This window comes from Pipra filicauda, unplaced genomic scaffold (genome assembly GCF_003945595.2).
Source record: "Pipra filicauda isolate LSUMZ 115617 unplaced genomic scaffold, ASM394559v2 scaffold80_size11013439_pilon, whole genome shotgun sequence".
Classification (NCBI taxonomy): Eukaryota; Metazoa; Chordata; class Aves; order Passeriformes; family Pipridae; genus Pipra; species Pipra filicauda.
The window spans coordinates 5,548,261-5,569,352 of record NW_024104987.1 but is presented as its reverse complement, the minus strand read 5'-3'; the positions used below and the strand labels follow the sequence as shown (position 1 = coordinate 5,569,352).

The following is a 21,092-nucleotide window of genomic DNA, read 5'->3' as shown; positions in this document are numbered from 1 at the left end:
ACCTCCATCCTGATCTTTCTGGTGACATTTTGACCTTCCCTTTGTTTTGGGGAGGAAATCAGGGGAAGGAGAGAAAAAAGAAAAGATGATGTACATCTGTTTTTCTCCTTTTTGATTCTGTATCAGAAATGAATTGACATTTGCCTGGTGGCCACTAGTAGTAAATCTGCTTTCAAATCAGCCCTTTCTGAAACAGCCTTTCCTTGTGCTTTGTTCATTGGGACATTTACATGTTATTTTAGACACCTTGTATAAGTGTCTTCAACAATGCAGAAATTCTGAGCACCTAAACGTGACATAAGATCCATATTGTCATTTATATCACAACTAAACAGCTCCATGAGAGGGATCATTAAGCTCATCATAGACATCTTTAAGAAAAACCAACCTGTTTCGAGGCTGATAAAAGAGAAAAGCAAAGTCCAGATCCCAAGCTCAAATAAATTCCATCCTGTAGGTAACAAGTGGAAGATTCTCTTGAGGGCAGTGGGAACTAAAACTAACTGTTGCCCTTCTTCAGGAACAGCTATGTTGGGTAAGGCACAAGGGAAAGGAGGCCACATAAAACACTTGTAATATTTCAGCATCACCAGAGTTTAACCTGGAAGGCTCTTCCTGGAAAGCTTCCAACTCTGCCAGCTCTTTGTTACATAGTGGATTTTGTTCCACAGCTGAAGACCTTCAAAATAACAAAACCATGCAAAGGAAAAGCAGATTGACTTTTTGGCAGGAAGTCAATGTGCAAATACTAATGAAATAATCTCAGTAAGCAGTCAGACTCCTCAAAGGTCAACAGCTACATAGTGGAGAATTTCCACATTTAAGTTATTAACAATTTTGTCTTAAAATATTCTGACAGTTTCTGTGCATTAAGTTAAGGACTTTAAAAAAATAATGGAGATTTGGTGACTGGAAAGTCAAGGTCTCTGTATCTCTGTGACTCTTCAGACAAAGAGATTGTCTTATTCCTATGGGAGCTACCAACACAATTCCTATTTAGGAGCAGAACCATCAATGCCCTTTCTCCTCTGTTTCTGGCAAAGTGCACAATGAAACACCCAATCAGTGCTGTCCTCCATTGCCAGCATCCTCCCCATTAGTCTGCATCCTCATTCTATTATCTGGTCCTTCACTCTTCTTTTATTCCCACCCTCACAACCAAGTACTCTTTGCTTCTCAGTAAGATTGATCCCTCACTGAGCTACTCATGCCCCTTTCCCCTCCTAACTCAGAACTAAGGAACAGGTGAAGAAAATTATCTTCAGGACCAAAAGTGAATAACCTCAAACTGCCTAAGCTTTGAAATATCTTAGGTGAAAGTCACTTGCTGCCCCTACAGTCTGATTTTGGTAGAGTGAAAGTTAGTGGTGAAAACTTCAGCAGTTTTAATGGGATCAGAAGCAGGACTCCCAGGAGAACTAAGTCTTCCAGTTACTCAGTGGAGCAGCTTCAGTTGTCATTTTTACTACTTTAAATTATGGAGCACTGATAAATTTACTACCTTGCACCACTATGGTTCAGGATCAATCCCACTGTGCTCCTGGCAAATATAGTATCAGTGGCATGTAGATAATTAACACAATGGTGTATTTTCATGCTTAGAGATATCACTTCTATTAACTGTATATGAAAGAGCACTTTGTCCCACTCTTGATTGTTCCACTCTTCATTTTCTTAAACTAGGAACTTAAAAAAATCTCTTATTTTCTTGATGCTGCTTTATATTGGCCCTTCATTTTGCAAATCTCCATGAGTATAACATTTGCCTGTTGTAAAACACAAGGAAGAAATGTGCATCTAAGGTAGACAGTCTTCTTGTCTATGCTCAGAAATTGTATGGGCTAAATTTAGACTGGGTTTATTGGATTCACTTCAGCCTCTTCCAAATAAACAAACTAAATTAACGCAAACCAGGTTAATATCATGCTAGGAGTGCCTACACAGCATTTTGCAGCCCTTTATTGAAACCGATTATTTTAAAATACCCTTTTTTATTTAGACTCTGCTTTCAGAATATGAAATATCCCCAGCCAACAGAAAATCATAAACACAAATACAAAATACTAGGAGAGATTGCTGAGTTTTTCCTTCTCGCTGTGCACATTTAGACCAGTTCAAACACAGAAGGGTTGTTTTCTTTCTGTAAAAGTGGTAGGGGTAGATCTCATTTCCACTTAATGTACTTTTCAGCTTCCTTAACACGGGTCAACTATGAAAGAAATGTGAACTAAATTCTAACTTTCCATGAACCATGGAATCAACAACAGCTTAACCTTTCTGATCCAACACTTTACTAAAGAAAAGAAAAGCTTAAGAGAAACAAGAAGGGAGCGCCCTATTTCTGGTTACACTGATGTGTTTGGGATTGCCAGTCAGATCCCATCAGTTCCAAATCAGAGTAATAAAGAAGCCTGAAATGAGAATTCTTATCTGCTGGTTGGATTTCTGCATCTCTCACCACCAATCTGAAGCACAAGGAAAGCAAATCCCACACTGGCACGATGCCCTTTTGACTCACACATCAGAGCTCTGCCTCTTCAACAAAGGTACATTCAGGGTGAGAAAGCCTAAAAGTAACATCTCTCTGTTTCATCCACTGGAAGGGCCATCACTGCAGACAGGACACAGAGAAGGGCTCAACATGACAGAGAAAGTGATCTCAGGGAAAAGGAAAGGTACCTCAGGTGACACATGTAAATGGAGGTGGGACATTAGGCGTTAAAAAAATATAGGTTTCATGTCCACTATTAAAACACAAAAGGGAAGAGTTGTTGGCTATGACACTACCAAAGCACAGCTACAGCAACTAGGAAAGAAACACAGAGATTTTGCTCAATCTGTGAGAAAGTGGCCTGTACCTGGACTTGGCTAAATTATAACTATTTCACCAATGTATTCATTACTTTACAGGTCAAAACACCCCGATAGTGAAAACTGCTTATGAATAGCACAGTAAGTTCCAAGCTTCTAAGCATTTACTGCAGTAACTTGGTCTGTTTCCCAACATCTTTGCAGTCCTTGGAGAGGTGTAGATGCAGATTTAATGAGCAATGCATACCATCTGTTAATATTGCCTCCAAGAGCAACTGAGAAAAAAACAGCAATACCAAAAGTGCAAGAGATGGCAGAAGCTTTAGAAAAATGGACCATCCATAATGGGGTTCTCTGTAAAAACAAATCCCCCCAAATGAGCAGACTACATATTTATTTTGCAACTGTTACAATATTTAAGTCAGTCTTAAACTTGGATTAGAACCGTGCAAAAAACATTCAGTTTAACAGAGGTAGTGGGCCTGTTACTTCTCACTGAAATGTCAAACTCACCAAAATGCCACATCCCAGGACCTGCATCTGAAGGACCCACGTCCTGGAGTCATTCCTTTCTCCAGCAAACTAGAACAGCTCCTTTGAGTTATGCTGATTTATGTAAATACAGGATCTGGCTGCTTGTTAGTCTGCACTCAAGCTAAGCAGGTAAAAACTGCTGTCCATCCAATGGAGGAGTATTTCTCCCTTACCCAGTGGTTATAAAGAACTACTTTGGATGCTGGACTAGGGACAGACAAGCCCCTGGTCCCTGTGGACCTGGTCAGGTAGGAAGAACTGCTCAGTGGCAGACCTAAATGCCAGCTAAAGGCCAGGGTTCACAGAATCCCAGAATGATTAAAGTAGCAAAGGACCATGGGTGTGCTTTCCACCCCACCGTGGACCTGGAACTTAGGTCTAAAATCACTTGCAAAGTGCAGTTGAAGCTTCAAAGCCTGGCTATGAACATTAAGTCTCTTATGGGGCAAGTTTAATTAATGTCCAGTTCTCTGCAATTAGTCTCCTGGAGAACATGACCTGAGGACAAGACTCGTGTTTAGCTGTTTTGGGTATTTCTACTGTAAAAAAGAGGTCACTTTTCCCTTTCAGTTTCACAATAACTGTGAATATTCTCATTGATCTCTTCACCTCAATAAGTGCTTGTTGTTTTACTGAGATAGTGAACTCTGATTTCCTACAGGACAAGGACAGTATTAGCTGGCAGGACAATAACTTCCTTTTCTTCATCCAGTCATATACATTTAATTCTTTAATTACTAATTTCTTCTTCCTCAAGAGAGCTTGCCAAAAATTCATTTAAGTGCTTTGGGTTTACTTCCACCGTCCCAGTTTTATTTGAACACAATATTAAATCTGGAGGGAAAGAAATAACTGGAGGTCCATAGTTTGCATGATGAGGTATCTTTGGCCTACTTTATCCTACAAAGCTTTGTGACAAGAACAGATGTAAAAGCTCCTTGCAGTCCTTAATCAAGACATACTATTACTGAGATAACCAGAAGGCAAAAGAATAAGCCAAGTCACCAGGGTTCAGAAACAGGGATGGTTGCATGAAATAAGGGGTTTATTTTAATCACAGGAATTCCCTGTCAGAGTTTAAGTCAATTATAAAGCCCCTTTACCTTGCTGTATGTTGATATAAACATGTAGAATACACTGTAGATTGCTCCCCTTTCCCAAGCAGATTAATGCAAGTGCAATAAAATGCAGAACTGTACTTTATTTTGACTGTTTCACATCTTCTGCAGTGAACACAAAGGCAAGAACACTCTGCTTGTTTTCAGAAAGACAGGTATCAAAACCACATTCAGAGCAAGATGTAATTAGATGATTATTCAACTGTCTTTCCTATTAAAGAGACAGTCACATTGCAGTTTAAATAAACACCCAAACCTAGTTGTATAGAGCTAGGCTGTTGCCATTATTTATTCAATCAAAACCAAAATAAACAACTCCTGTGTGTCATGCAGACACTGTGTGTGTCCACACCACTCTGGCAGGCACCAGGTACTCAACACCTTTCATCAAAGGAAATAATTTTGGGAAGAATATATTTTACATTCTTCTAGGACTCAAAATCAACCTCTTTTTAATTTCACTGGGAAAAGCCCTGGGCCCTGATACTCCAAATACTGTGATAGTTTAGAAAGCACAATTTCCCAAAAGCTTGAACAACCATTTTGATTTTGTCCAAATCATCTTCAAATGTCAGTAAAACCCACTTGAGGGGACAACGAGCCCTGTTAAGGGCAGACAATGACAGGTTTGACAGTTAGGGACAGTGGCACCATTTGTATCAACAAAGTAAAGACAACATTTAATTTCTACACTTCTTATTTTAGCTTCTACTAATACCAGCTCATATTTAAACATAGTAAAGCTTTCTCCATCCACATTCATTAGAAGTGATACACACTTTTACTGTGCTAAAGAATAGTGTAAATAAAAAATTATGAAGTTCACTCCCACTCAAGAACAGCCAAGATCACTGTCTCAAAGAGCAATAAATAACAGGATACTGCTAACACCAAACATGAAGAAAGATAGTTAAAACCATTACAAATCCATATCTCTCAGTTACTTAACAATCTATAGGTTCAGTCAATTTAAAAGATCTAGGAACAGGGGTTTAGTGGATTAGTAACAACAGACCATTAATCTCTGCAGCCTCAATTTTAATCCAGCAATAACCAAAGTGATTGAAAATCATTGTGACCACATGACTAGTAAAGCTCCTAAGCACGGTTCCCTCACATACCTGAATCCCCACAGCAGAGGTCACAGGATGTTCCTGCTGGGACTATTTACCAAGAGACCTCTGCTTAATGCTTAACTAAACTCAGTGCCAACATTTTTGGCTGAGTAACTCCACTGCACGCTCCTTCTGTGAACAGCTTGTTCAAAGATTTTATTTTACACTTTATTTCAGCCTATATTAGCAAAGCTTGCATTCTTTCCTGGCAAAATGTCCAAAACAAAGCTGTCTAAAACAAATACTTTTTTGTTTCTACATAAGATTTTAAATAAATGTGTAGGAATTGATGACTGTCATTCCAAGCAAATGCCAGGAGATTATTTCTGTACAGTTTATATAATATCAGTGAAAGTTATATCCAAAACATTTAAGAGCTTTAAAAATAATGAAATAGTATTACATCATATAGTCTGCTTTTATACATAAGAATGTTCTATTTCAAAGATTCTAAGTTCTGGATTATTCAGTGCCTAGAATCAATTCTTAGGTGGCCAGTAATGTGATGATATAATGTGATCAAGACACACTTCATCATTTGGTCCTTCACAGCAGTTATCAGGCTATCAGTAAAGAAGCCATTAAAAGGGAGATCTTGCAAGAAGGATTTAAATTCAGCTGTTACTAGTTGTGGTCTGAAATCTGAGGCACAGGTTCTTTTTCAGGAGCATTAAAAGGAAGATGCTGACTACCTTGTAGTGAGAAATGCTCTTTTATTATTGCAAAGTAATAAGTACTTAAAAACATAAAACCAGAGTAGAGGCAGAAGGTCTGTACGGTTTATACATAGAGTAAGGATCTAAAAATGGGAGAGTTACCTGCTGCTGTCTCCGAAGCAACAAGTAGAGCCAAAGCAGGACAATGGCTGGAGGAAAGCAAAAAGCTGGCAGGCTCTGTGCCCTTTGGTAGATAGAGCCCAAACACATGAACACGATGTAAATGGACTGTAGAGTTGTCCAGCTGTTTTTATAAATAGTGCAATACTTCTGCAAACTTTCTTGCCCACGGTAGAAATTGTTTCATAATGTTATTTATGAGCCTCATCTCGTTTAAAACATGAGGAATTCTTCCACTTGACACAGACTGAACCTGCCCCCACCTTCTCTCAGCAACAGAGAGGACACGTTTGGCTTGTTTAGGCCCAGACAGAGGGACAGAGAGAACCTCCATAACTTTTACACATTCCCCACAAGTAGTTTTCTCTATCAGTCTGACTAAACTCTGCTTATCCAATCTGGACTGTGCCAGCTGCTTGCACAACACTGGCGTGAGGTTTCCCAAGCATCCCTGTAGGTACCACCTGGTAGAAGGGGTGTTTCCTCGTCACACAACACGGCTCTGCCCCTGTCCCTGCACAGGCTCTACACTGGATGCCCTCTTGATATCAAGACTTGAGGTCTGATCAAGAGAAAATTAAAATTTGCGCCGGAAAGAAAGCGAAACAGAAATTCACGTGTGAAAATCACCTCTCACCTCTTGTAATTTCACTTTTTGGTCTTTTGGTTGTGTTTACCATAGTCCAGGGAAAATGTGTTTGCTATCATGGAAAATGGTGTTTGTTTCATTCAGGGCATCCTGAATGATGTGAGAATTAACAAATTACAATCCAGTTTATTTTAATTCTGATTGTACAGTTTCTCTTCCTATGTTAGTCATATTGGAAAAGTCTGCATCTTCACTTTACCACACAAAGAACTGATATGATTTTACCTGGATAGAAACTTATTTGCTACACAACTGTATTTAAAGAGAGATAATGAAAAATTCTGCTCATCTTAGCTGGTCTTTTCCAAAGATTTTGTATTATTCATGAATTATACCACTGCCACTTCTTGCTTCAGCAAAGCACTTCAGCACATACTTAATCTAAGTTGTTTTATACAATTACATATTAGTACTCAGATAGAGCAGAACACTTAAGCATGTCTTTTTTAAGTTTTGCATTTTGCTGAATCTGGGTATTAATATATCTCAATAAAATGGAAAGAGGATGACTCAGTTTTTAGCTCCCAAGAATGAAAACATACTTATGCTACCTAATAAAATAAATCATATTATTTATTACTCTATTTTACACCCTGTTCCACAGTGAGCTAAATACCTGTGACTCTAGAGCAAAGGCACAATTACAGACTGGCAAAGATGAATTGTTAACAACTTGGAGAGAGTGCCAGAGGGGCCAGTGAAGATAAAAATTATGCATCTGCAGATAAAACTTTAAGTCCCACTCAGAATTACTAACTGCCACAGAGTACCCTCAGGATCATTTGGGCAAACGAGAGGAGACTGTGAAGTCCTTGTAGATTACTTTGTTTTCCAGCAGGCACAAAACCCAATATGACAATAAGATAATGCTTATATGCAGTATGAATGTGAACAGAAAAAGCCCCAGCAGAAATGGTGAATGCAGGTGAGCATCCTGGAAAATAAAAAATGGGAGTTCAGATATGATGGGCAAAATGCCCTGGGGTGAGGATTTCACCCATTGAAAAATTCACATGTGTGCACACTGCATATCCAACAGCTGCACCAGGATGTAAAGGAACCTGCTGGGATGCTGAGAGAGTGAATTTCAAAGGAAAATTTAGGGCCAAAACCTCTGGTGCCCTTAACTGTGTGTTGTCACTCACACCCACGGGGAGGGGATGTGAAACACGAGGGAGGCAAGTGCTGCATTCTGAGGAACCCACTCGTTACTCATAGTCACGACAGAACCATAAAGAGGCCAACTGAGTGAATGTTAATAATTTAAACAGAATTTAAATAACACAGATTTATGGAGAAACCTCGTCTGGATCTGAATTTTGCCGTAATATCACGCTACCTCCTGGAACCAATTTAAGTTAAATGCTGATTGATATAGTTGTTAAATATACCATAATTATACCTCATGATAACTTCTCTGCTAGTACAATGAGGATAAAAACTACAGAGTACAGAGGAAGAAAAGGAGGATCCATCTCTGAGGGGACACACCAGACCCCATTCTGTGACCCTTCACTCTGGGGAAACCACATGAGCTTAAAGGCTGAGGATAAACCTGGCTGAAGGAAAGTGCCCCAAGTCAGGGGGCCAAGGGAGCAGAAATGACCATAAATCACTGTTCAGCTGGGCTCTGAGTTCTAGAGGTTTGAAAAGCACTGGTTTATGTTTCCTGAGGCCAGACTGCCAGGTTTCACTGTCCACTGAACCTGCTGAGAGCGCCCAGCTGTGACCAGTCCCTCCAGTCAGCGATGGAAAGGCTGGAAAACCATCCTGGATAGTGCAGTCAAGCAAGGCCAGGGGATGTGAGGAACAGCCAGGCACTCACTGCCTGAGGTGATCCAGCCTCATACCCAGACCAGAAAGAAGGTGTTCCATAATCCTTTAGTCACAAGGCAGAAATGAGGGTGAAGTGGATGGACTGCAGCTACTTAAATTCCTGCTGACTGATTTCTCACGACACTTTACCTCAGCTTCTCCATCTATGAAAGTGTGGCCAACACTGTGCATTCTGTTCCAAGTTCTGCCAACAAAATTCTTTTTTTTTTAACTGAAATGTAAAGCAAAGCTCTTCTCATTCATACCTTTCATTCTTAGATAAATCCAAACTGACATTCCCTTTCAGAGGACTCTGTCAGGCGTTGTTCACACACTCCCCAGCAGTGGGATTAGGACCTGTATAGGGTCAATCAGACTCCTTTCCCTTCCAGCAGCAGGATTGGGACCAGCACAGGGTCAATCAAACACCTTTCCCTTCCAGCAGCAGGATTAGGATCCAAATAGGGTAAATAAACCCCTTTCCTTTCCAGCAGCAGCAGCCCTCCCCTTCCATAACCACATGGCAGATAGCACAGTTCAGCTGCAAGTTGTATGGCATTCCACCAGTGTAGAAACAAATGGCTCATTCTCCATAAAATCTCACTTCCAGGAACACTAGTGAAGTATCACTCTCCTTTTCTACCCGCAAGTAGAAATCTTCAGCTCTGTCTTTTTCCTGAAGAGCGAAAGTTTCTTTTCTCTGCTGTGATGGCAAATGCAAATTAATGCTCTTTCCAGCAGCCCAAGTGTGTCACCTTGCCAAGCAAATTTTAGCTGTGGCAGCAGCAATCCTTCTTGACCTGCTCCTTCAGATATCCAGCCACCATCCTACTGGGAATACAGCTCCAGGCAGGGCTTGGTCATTTCCACATCACTTCAAACAGTGCAGTTTTCCACAGTCACACATACCAAAAGACCCTTCACTAGTACTCATTATCTTTTTCTTTTAGCATTAATAATCTAAATTCCATAGGAGCCGTGCTAGTTTTTCTACCCAGGCAGAGTGAAAAAAACCCCTCTTCTGATGATTATTCCTGAAGCAGAACATGGCACTAAAGTAGTTACCAGCAGGAAAAGAACTTGAATTGGAAACAACCCACAAAACTGACAAGAGGATGATTTTTCAAAACCCATGTTTCCCTCTAAATTCATCTACTCAAATGCTGCTTCCAAAACACAGAGGTGTCAACACATTTAGAGGGGGAAAAAAAAAAAAGAAAGGATAATGTTTCTTAACTTCCTCCTCCATGCACTGTGCTTAGAAGCCACTTTGGTCCAGTAAGTGCACAACTCCATCCATTCCACACTTAAAACCCAGATGACAAACATCCCAGTCTTCCAAGCTTGATAAAGTTAAGCACTAATGATAAAGGGAGGAAAAAGGACTGTCCAAATGAACAAATACCACTATTGATATTATCTGATCTCTATACTTATTTTACTATCTTGCTAAAAAGTACATTCTAATTAGTTATTTGTGGATTACAGCTGCTGGGATATTTTTCTGGCAACAGTATTAGAAAAGCTAAAACTGCAGTGCATTTAAGTTTAATACTATTTTTAGTACAGAAATACAAATGTTACAGATCCTTGAATTGAAACCAGAAATGTTTTCATGTGGAAAAATACATCTAACAATGAAAGCATTTATTTTCTTTAGTTCTGACCATTGACTTTAGAATGCAATATATGTGAAAACTGATCACCTTCCGTTTTTCAAGATGAGTAAATAAAAATTAAATATTTTAGGGCTGTGATCATGGATAGGCTGTACCTGGCACTCCACAGGAGCACAGACACCTGCCATCTGCCATCTCAAGCTCGTTTCATTGTCAAGATTTCAATTTTTGCAATTTCTAAGTCCCAAATCTTATTAACACTAAAGCCCTTTATAACATTTTCGGGAGTTCCAAGGTCTTTTAAGGTGGGTGTAAATATAGGTCTTCCTACACCTTCTTACCTCAGCTGTCCCCTGCTAAGCACTGCAGGACAATGTTTGCCATATGGACAAATTAAAAGGTTGCACTTACATGCACCCATGTGCATGAGCCATCCAGCACTTGTCTACATCACCAGGAAGGCACTACACAGGGTATAGGTCTACAGTGTTTCAGTCCTCTATGTTTATGACAACAACAACTTGCTATTTTATCTTCTGGAAATTCCAATAAAAGATCCTTGGCAGCTTTTTAACCGTCAATGGTTAAACCAGCAATAAAGTATTCTACTACTCTGAATTCAACTGTAAATAGGTTTGGCTACAAACTCTCCCCTTTCTCAAATGCCAGATTATTATCCTTCTAAAAATTTGATTTCCTATTTATTTACCATTAATGTTTCAATATATCAGTTAGGAAAAAAGAATTCCACTGAGGTAGATATTCTCCTCTGTATGGACAGGCACTTTTGTACTTTCTGATGGCATTTCAATGGAAATGCAGACCCACTGTACAGTGTTGCCTCTAAATAAGTCAATTAAAAGTTGATTCCTAGTTTCTATTCCTTCCAACATGATGTATAGTGAAGATAAAAACAAGATGGGAGCAAAATAACACTTATCACAGTATGTCAGTGTTGTCCATAACTAACTGTCATCTAGTTTTGTCTGCTGCTTGAGCTGGTAATGAGATAATGATGGAACAGTTTTATATAGTCTTCTATTAACAGCCCAGATGGGCCAATCATCCACTTCAGTCTTTGCCATGTAAAGTTTAGCCATAAACAGTCATAACAACAAAAACAGCAGCTTCCTCCTCAGCTAAATTACCACCTTTCAACCAAGAATGACTTTGACCAATAGCAACAAAAAAGCAAAACAGTCTTTTAGGGAAAGCAGGAATTCCTTGTTCATTGGTATGTAAGGAATATTCATAATGCAAATTCAAAGCCATTTCAGTCCTTGCTACATTTAAAATCTAGCTGTTGTAGAATAAAAACCTCAAACCTTTCCAAGAATATCAAGGGCAAAACTCCTCTATAACATCAGTTGCATCTTGAAGAACACTCTTTAATTGTGACTGCTTATTTGAGCTGGGGGTTTATTCCTGATTTTAATTCATTTTATCTTGGAGGCTTGGGATCTGGTTCAGCTGCATTACAATGAGGCAACACAACCAGGTGAAGAGGTCCCTTTGAAAACTGGGCATCTACATTACCGAGGAAAAGAATAGCAGCAATAACCAGTTTCCTTTTGTCAGTGTATTGGATAGAAAATAGCTCAGCATAATATGTGCAAAACTATTCATAAACGTTGCCTTCTACTACCTTTACATAAGCTAAAAATATGTGTGTTTTTTTGGCACTTTTAATGCCTATCTGGGCACGCTCGAGCTGTAAAACCAACAATAAAAATAAAATGATGAAAAATACAAGACACACACACAAAAGTGAAGCACACACTTGCAGGAGGCTATTTCCATGGAATTTTAAAGTAGAAACATCTTCACACCTTTTGAAAAGGCGGCAACGACTCTGAAGTGAGAAAGCATTGGAGTGATGAGGAACTGGGGGTCTTTGGAAACAACCTATGGCCTCCATCTTGGGAGTGAATCCACGTGGATTTTCAGTTACATCAACAAACTCTGTGCAGGCATGAAGGTTTGCCCACATACCTGAAGTTGTGGAGATGGGATAAAGCAGGAAAGAATATCCTAATGATTAAAGCTCTTCCTTACCAGGTACATGTTACGCCTCCTGTATGCCCAGTGATCACCTTCTCTCATATATATATATATATCTGTGCTATGAATAATTCCTTCCCCTAGGATATTACATTTCTTACTTAAAAGTGCCAGAAAAAGCTATTTCTGTGACACTATGTGAGGATAATTAACTTGGTTTCAACATTTTTGTCCAAACATAACAATGAACCATTCACTCTTCTCATGTTGGACATTAGAGCCTTGATATTCTTCTCTTCTACAGGATTACTCAGGCTGTGCAATACTATGGGAAAAAGAGTTATCAGACCTTACAGACCATCACTCAACAGATAATTCAAGCCCTGGCATAATTTAGAGTTCCTACAGGACAGCTCTGTGTTATGCCAGGTAATAAGAGCTCAGAGACCGCAGAAGCAGCAAGACAGAAAATGAAGTGCAACCATGCTCCAAATCCACCTCCAGCCCTCAGTGCCAGGAGATGCTACATCGGATGCTCAATACACAGTGCAATTCCTGGATAGACAAGGCCTTTTTTACACCGTCTCAGTTGCTCGTGATACATGATTTATGACACTTGTGTGCTGCCAAGCAGGCCAAAGAAGTTGCATCGTGAAGGGGATTTGCCCCTCCGTGACTTGGGGACTTGGCAAAGGATAAAAATAAAACACTTCCATATTAGTAGCCAAAAGCCAAAACTATAAGAGGTAGTATATCAATTCATAGGAAGGCATAAAGATGTTGACCATGAAGGTTTTATAAATTATTTTTTTGATGGACTAACAGAAAATACACTTGGAGACCTTCTTTATCAATGCCCATGACAGCTTCGTTTTCTTATTTAATTCAAGTATCCTGCAAAGGCTTGAAAACAACATTCTAGCTTTCTACTTGAAATTGATTGTTAATATCTAGAATCACAAAAAAAAATAAAATCCCTCATGGTTCATACAAATGACTATGCAAGGAAATGTGGTTGCCACTATGGGCTCCACAACCCCACCCCACTGATGCTAATTAATCTTTAGTGGTATTATTACTCAGGAAGGAAATTCTAGACATCATACCAGTTATCTTCTGGTATCAACAACAGTTATCTTCTTTGTATACAAACAGTGTAATCCCTCTGCCATGATTATCTGCATCTTCAAAGGAACAACAACCACTGAGGTCTTACTCCAGCATTGTGTCTACAGGACATCTTCACCTCCACTCCCCTGTGTTCCTTCCATGCTGAATAATATCATTAAAAGGACAAAACCTCAGAAGTCATAATACAAATCATGACTATTTTTCCTCAGAGACTACAACTCATAGGAATGAATATGACTTTGAAGGTAGACGAGGGTTTTCATTTCTTTCTGAAGGACAGAAATGGTTTTTGTGATCCTTCAACATGTTCTTGTGTCTTGTTTGCATCTGCACAAAGAAAGTACATTTTCTTTTCAAACAAGCAATTTTAAGTAGCAAAAGCCTGAATCCAGTATGCCAAGAAAACAAAAATATTCAGTTTACGATGTTCACAGATAAATTATTTCCCAAACACAAGGTCCAGTAATTAAAAAAAAAATCCTAAATCTCAGTATCATTTCTTCCAAACCAAGTAATCTCTCATACACACAGCTGACTGATAAAATTATAAGGTATAAAATATTTTGAAAATATATGCACACCTCTTTTTAATAGATTAAACTACTTTCCATATACTATCTCCAAGAAATTCATGTGTGAGACACCAAAAGTCAATTGTATAACTTCATTATTTACTTTAAATAAGACAGCACAAGTGCTACATTCAGCTTAATTTATATTTAAATGTTATGTAAATACAGAGCAAAAGACAACGTGACATAACATTGAACCTCTGCTTAATAAATAAGTCTATTAGTAATGATAAATTAATAGTCTGTTGAATTCAGTGACTGACATCATCCCTTTGAACAGCAGCCCTTAACAGACCCTAATCCAAATAACCACTGGAATTAGTAGGAGGGCTGTCGCAGGTTTAAACGGACCCTGAATCAAGCATTTGCTGATGTTCAGGAAAGATCCATGCACGAGAGATCTGGCTTGTGGCTTCACTGCTGGAACTACTGACTTAATGAGGAAAAAAAAAAAGAAACTAAATACTACCACACACTCTAATTTACATTCTGGTAATTTGCAGCACTAGAGCTCAACTAATGGGTTTTTTAAGTAACATGTTGAATGAATAACCAGTGCTGAAGCGCTAAAAATACACAGTGTCTGGAATCCAGTGTGGAGGCAAACCCTTAACAGGCTTTGCACCACCTTCTTTCACTTGCACTGTAATCCAGACATCCCATATATTACAAAAAATAGTGTAGAAAGGAGAGCAGAAGAAAGATACAAAGCATTAGTGCCAGTCAGATATCTACAGATCTTAATCCTTTTTACCAAGATGACAAACAGTAAGGATTTCTGAAAAAAAAAATCCCTAGGAAGGAAAAAAAAAAGAAAAAAGGCTAAAACATGTACACATCCTCTGTGTGGTTAAAATTATTTGAAACCACAGCTTTAACCACGCAGCAGAAGCATCCCACCATTCACTTATCCACTTTATTCCATCCCAAAAAGGAACAAAATAAGAGAAAAAGCAAGCAGAGATGGTATCAGTGTGTACAGTGTTAGGTATTAGTGCTAGAGGGAGATGGAGAGCGATGGGAGCCCCTGCAGGACTGATCCCACTGGTTCACAAGCCTGGGCTCCCATGTCTGAAGAGGAGGAAAGGAGGGGGGGAGCTCTGGGAACACCGACGGCTGAATGCATGGCAGAAGGAGCTGCACAGAACGGGACAGCTTCTTTCTGTCTCAGGATATTACTGTCAGAATGGGCAAGAAAGCGATGAGCTTCAGTTTTCCATTCTCACTGTGGCACTTTAGGAAGTGCCTAATTTGAGGAGAACTGGACAGGTGGCACATCACGCTGAGCTAAATAGATAAGTGTGAGATTTAAATGACAAGAGGCAGCAGGTTTTCGCTGTTCTAAAAAGTGAGAGAGTGAATTATTCTGATGGTACCAATGGGCACAAGTGGAAGGTCAGCCTGGGGTGCTGCCAGTGTCACCCGGGTGCCCGGTAGCAGATGGTGCCAGTCTGTGGGGATAAAAGCAGGGCTGACGTACACCGTGAGCAGACAGCAAAGCTATTTGCTCAGGAATAAAAAAGCTTTGGGGCAGGTGCAGGCAATACAAATGAACAGAGGTGCTGAGCCTCCAGTGTTGGTGTGTCACCAGTCAAGGGCTGTAAGGGTGGATGGGTTGGGAAGTGCTGCAGGAAGCGCAGTGGGGCCCGGCACTGCCAGGGTGAGATGCTGCAGGTGCTGTTGGCGGGGACATGGCCCAGGCCAACCTCTGCATGGTCCCAGGGGAGCTTTGGAGCTCCCTCCCCCTGCACACCTCCAGGCTGGACATCGAGATGTCCACCAGGACCCCCGAGCTCTCCCCGACAGTGCCTTGCCTGCGTTGCCTGCGTTCCCATTTCCAGACTTACGCAATGGCTGGAGGGCAGAGTCAGCCTGCAGAGAAGTGGAACAGCAGGAGATACAGGCAGCCTGGATCCCCATGGGGCTCCCTGGAGTGTCCCAAACTAGAAAACTGGCCACCTCCCCGCTCCTGCCTCCCACAACATATTTATTCCAGCACGACCAACATGACAAATTAACGAGAGAGCCAGGGCTTCTGCAGTCGAAGGGAGTGTTTTCCCCAAGAATAAATTGTTCCACTCCCTTTATGCTCGACACCCGGCTGTGCCTATTCATTAATTGGACAAGCTCTGGTGACAACTGAAATTACCTGACTTCTACATACTGGAGGGGAGAGAGATCTTTGCAAGCTTAAAATAAAGGTGGAAATCCCAGCCACCACAGAGCTGTCTGAATGGGGCTTTTTTTAAAGGAAAAAAAAAATCCATTTTCAGAGCACAGCCACAGTAAAGCTCACTTTAAAAGCAGAGGCACATTCTTCACTGTTATCCCTCTCTTTGCAGACCCTGAACTGTGGCAGCAGAGCATGACAAGTCCATCAACAAACCGCAAACCCTTTAAGATCTGCAGATCAGCCGAGTTTAAGAACTTCAGGAGCTGTGAAATTCTGGGATCACGGCAATGCTGCGAATAATTATCAAAATCAGGTACATTATGAATTATCACCCTTTTTTCTTATCAGTACACTGTGGTTATTCACTGCAACCAATGTATCATAATTACAACACAGGTGTTGGAATTAAGAGGGAGAGGGAAGTGATGTTTGTGAATTTCTGTCACGACTCACTCACAACACATCATTCATGTGCTTTTCAACCACAATTTTGATTTAACTGTACCTCTTGCCCCTTAATAAGGGGAAGCCTGGGAACCCTGTACGGTATTTCCCCCCCTCCCTCGCCCTTTCTGTCCTGCGTACCTGAAATGCAGACGATGAAATTCGCTTGCAGAAGAAAAAGCACCTCCCAAACAATTTCCATCCTCCGATTCTCATGCCAAGTGCATCCCTCGGCGAAAAAAAATAACAAAGATCAATATCGCAGTTTGAACGATCCCAGCAAATTTCCTTTCGGACTTGCAGACTGTATTCCCCAGATGTGCTGACAACACATGTCCGGGCTCTCTCTCCGCACGGCTCAAGCGAGATCCCTTCCCTTCCTTCGCCCTCCAAAAAAGACCACGAAGCCAACTGCCTGCACCGGGCTCTTCCTCCACGAGCGAGAAAAAAATCCACCAGATTTCCCAACACGACATAAGACAACAAACCCCCAACCGATCCGATCCGGAGAGTCTCTATTCCAGGGCGGCCAGGTGCAAGTCAACCCCAAACTCTGCACGTCTCAGCGGGGCAGTGCCGGCATTGCCGGGGGAGGGAGGCGGCGGAGGGAGGGGGATTCCCCTCCTGCTGCTACAGGAACGAGCGGAAAAGAGATTAATACCCGCTGCAACGCGCTCGCCACCCCCGCCCCTCCCGCAGCTCCCGCAGCTCCGAGCGCGGCTCCCCAGCCCCGCCGCGGATGCTGCAATCCCGGCGCGCCGCGGCGGCTTCCGACAGGCGACTGCAGGGGTCGGGCTTGCCCCGCTCACGGAGCCCCTTCCCCGGCCGGGATGGACCCGCCGCCCCCCGCGCCCACCCCCGCGGCCCCCGGAGAACGCGGGGTCGGGGTTGTTTGACGGTGGGGGTGTGTGTGTGGGGGGGTGTCCCCCTAAATCACATGGGCGGGCGGCCGGAGCCTGCGAGCAGCGAGGGCTGAGCGCATCGCCGGCCGGCTTCGCTAAGAACGCCGATATTTTAAAACTTATTTAAACAAGAAGGGAAAGAGAATAAGACCCAAACTTCTTGTCGGGTTGGCGGTGGAAGGGCAGCGAGAGGCTCCAGCCGAGAGTTAGCGAAGTACCTGCGCTGCAACGCATAGCTGATGGCATCCCCCAGGCACAACAGTTCTGCATAGATCCTACCCACCACCCCCCGCCCGAAAAAAAAAAGAATAACGGTAATAATAATAAAAAAAGAATTGTCGGTTTTGGGGCAATCCCTTACTTACCCCCAAATCCTCCTGCTCCTTAACCTCCTCGGCTCATCGGACGCGCCGCTCCCGCCCGCAGTCCCAAAAACAGATCGAGGTCACGCTCCGCGCCGCCGGGGCTGCGGCCGCCGCTACCTCCACCTTTAGCTGTCAGGAGGTACCATCGCTCCTCGGGGGGCTTCCCCCTCCTCCCCTAATCCCGGCTGCGTCCCGCCATGTCCCCGAGCCGCAGCCGGTGCTGCGGGGGCCGGCGGGGCTGTGCTGGCGGCGCGCACGGGCGCGGGCCGGGCGCGCTCCGCCGCGGAGGCGGTGCCTGCGCGGGCGGCGGCGGCGGCGGGGCCGCTCTGCGGTGGGACCGGGGCCGGCCCGGAGCGGGGGCGGCGGGGGGGAGGCACGACCTCCCTCTCTTCCCTCCCTCCTTCCCTCGCGGTCTGTCTTCTTCTCAGGAAGCGCATTCCAGAGGATGCTGCTCACTTTGTTTAAAAAAAAAAAAAAAAAAAAAAAAAAAAAAAAAAAAAAAAAGTGGGTCCGGTTTTTTTATTTTTCTCCCCCATTCTTTTTTTTTTTTTTTTTTTTTTTTTTTTTTTTTTTTAAGAGGCGCACCTGGCGCGGGGAGAGGATGGTTTCCACTTGCTGCGGATGGGGAAAGTGGGCGCAGCAAGGCAGCGCTGGCGGAGTCAGGGGGCTGCGCGGCACGGGGAGGTGGGCAGGGGCTGCCCCGGGCCGCGGTGCCCGGCGGGTGGCTCGGGATGTCGTGGAAGAAGGGAGGGGACGCGGGATTTGGGCTGCGAACGAAAATCCCGGCTCAGGGCAGGTGTGAAAAGGTGTATCCTGCGACTGCGGGTGCCTTCATTGATCCCAGCAAGGCAGAGGGAAGGGGGAGGGAGAGAGATGCTTTGGGTATCAAACTGATATCCCAGTTCTTGGCAGGTGTGCAGAGGTCATATTACAAACGCTCCAGCGGGGGATGCATGCATAATGGGTTGAAAATAGATTGGTTTATAAACAGTTCTCCAAACTAGGGCATACTTTTAAAACACATGTATGTATTCTAGCAAAATGAGGATGCCTGGATCTCTGAATGGGGAAGGAGAGCGTCTTTAAGAGAAGAAACCACAGGCTACGTTGTTATTTTCGTTGTCTCTTGGAAATGTGTAGGAGTCATAGGTTCCAAATATACCTGATGGTATTTAATGGTGGTAGATCAGATTTCTTGAGTGCTTCAAAGCAACTGGATGGGACAAAATCATCACTATTTTGAAAGAAAGAATTGAACTGCAGGCACTTAATAGTCAGTGTGATTCTTGTGTTCGTTTTGCTAGTTCCCAGGGTGGTGTAAGTGCTCATGGCACTGCAGCAATCTCTGCTGATGTTTACTCCATCTCTTCTCATGGCTTATAAAGAGACTCAGGATTTTAACAAATTAATTGCCATCATCTGTCCAGTGAGAAGAGTGAGGCTGGACATGAGGCACAGTCATTCAAGGCTTTAGGGGCAAATGGCTTACCTTAAAGAATTCCCATATGTATCGATGGATTTTTATTAAACAATGAGGCTGTGCAGCAAGAGGGAATTCTTTCCTTGAGAGGATTGCTGAATGATGGGCATCATTTTGCTGCTTAAGTTTTAAGCATTCTATGCAATTCTCGTCTTTATGCCTTATTAAAATCCAGGTTAATGTCTCCTATTCTGGTATTATAAAAGGCATGAGTGGCATCCTCTATTTCCAGTGTAGATGTGTTTAAGCATACTTTAGGAAATGCTCAGTGAAATTACCAGTGATGTTTACTAAACTGCTTTGTTCAAACAGATTAAGGTTTTCCATGGATTTGCCTATAAATTCTCTTTTGGGGTTTTCCCAACTAATTTCTTACAATAACATCCCAATACGGAACATAAGAAACCCGCAAAGAGATTTTGTCTTTTATATTTACACAGACATCCTCGTTCCTAGACCAGTCTCCTTGAAATTATGGCATTACATGTGGAAAACCAAATGTCTCAAGCAAGTGAGATGATCTGTTGTAAAAGGGTGTGTTGACCACTAAGTGAGCAAAGAACTGAATTGGTGATGAGAGAATGCCAAATCCTACAGATGTCAGTGGGATTTTAATATGAGTTTAATGGCAGAGAAAAGAATTACATGGATGTTGGTTGCTAGCAGATAGCCAAAGCTCCCCAATATATTAGGTTTTGTGAATCTTTTTAGTGTGGTAAGCTTATCATCCTCATGAAAACCTTATACTTGTTTCAGTGGCCTGTGATGAATAAGTAGTTTATGACTCAGACTGAAAAAATCTATGAGGGATCAAAGGCAACTTGAAAGTTTTCTTCACCTGGAAAACAGAGTAGTGAGCTCAGAAACTTGTGGGGTTTTTTAATCTAGATAAATGATAATGAGTTCGTTCTGCTGTCATTTACTTGCTGTGATGTTATTTGACTGGCAGTGGCCTTCACGCTTGGTTTTGAAGTTGTTGTGGCCATATTGGCTGCTGCAGCTCCACAGGAAGGCTCAGTTCAGTAAGGTTGAATGGATGTCAATACAGGCCTATTCCAAAGCCCACTGAAATCAATTGGAATATTTCTGCAGACTGAGATGAGGTTTGCATCAGGCTTTCACTGTAGAATTTGGTACAGTGTATTTGATCCCGAGAGAAATGGTTTAATGTAGTAGGGTGTATTTGGGGTAGGAGCAGAATATCACTCTCCTGTGTACATTGGTGGGACATTCCAAACAGACAAAAATGCTGGTTGCAGCATCCAGGTTTTACTGTGTGAGTTCCCATTCAAAACTCCTGTAGCTCACTAAAATTAAGAGGGTTGATATTTACTGCATTTATTTGAGTTCCATTCCAATTTATACAGTTGGCTAAACTTCTTAAACCTAATCTTGGTAACCTTTAAGCTGCACTGAAGTCACTGGACTACTCATGTGTCTAGAGGTAAAAATGACTGCAATGTGATTTTAGACAGCTTTCTGAGGTATGTTTGTGTAGTTTAATTGTGAGGATTTTACTATCTCAAA

The 21,092-nt window shown here is 42.1% G+C and overlaps 1 protein-coding gene across 1 annotated transcript in view; it reads right to left on the bottom strand.

Moving 5' to 3' along the window:
- CA10 (carbonic anhydrase 10) overlaps positions 1-18,350 on the bottom strand; it is a 185,986-nt gene extending 167,636 nt beyond the window's left edge. Inside the window, exons 1-2 of the mRNA XM_027749790.2 lie at positions 18,086-18,350; positions 16,960-17,448 (exon numbers count right to left, since the gene is read on the bottom strand). Of these exons, the coding sequence (XP_027605591.1) occupies positions 16,960-17,020 (61 nt within the window). The 5' untranslated portion in view covers positions 17,021-17,448; positions 18,086-18,350. The remainder of the gene's footprint in view (positions 1-16,959; positions 17,449-18,085) is intronic.
- Positions 18,351-21,092: the final 2,742 nt, after the last annotated feature.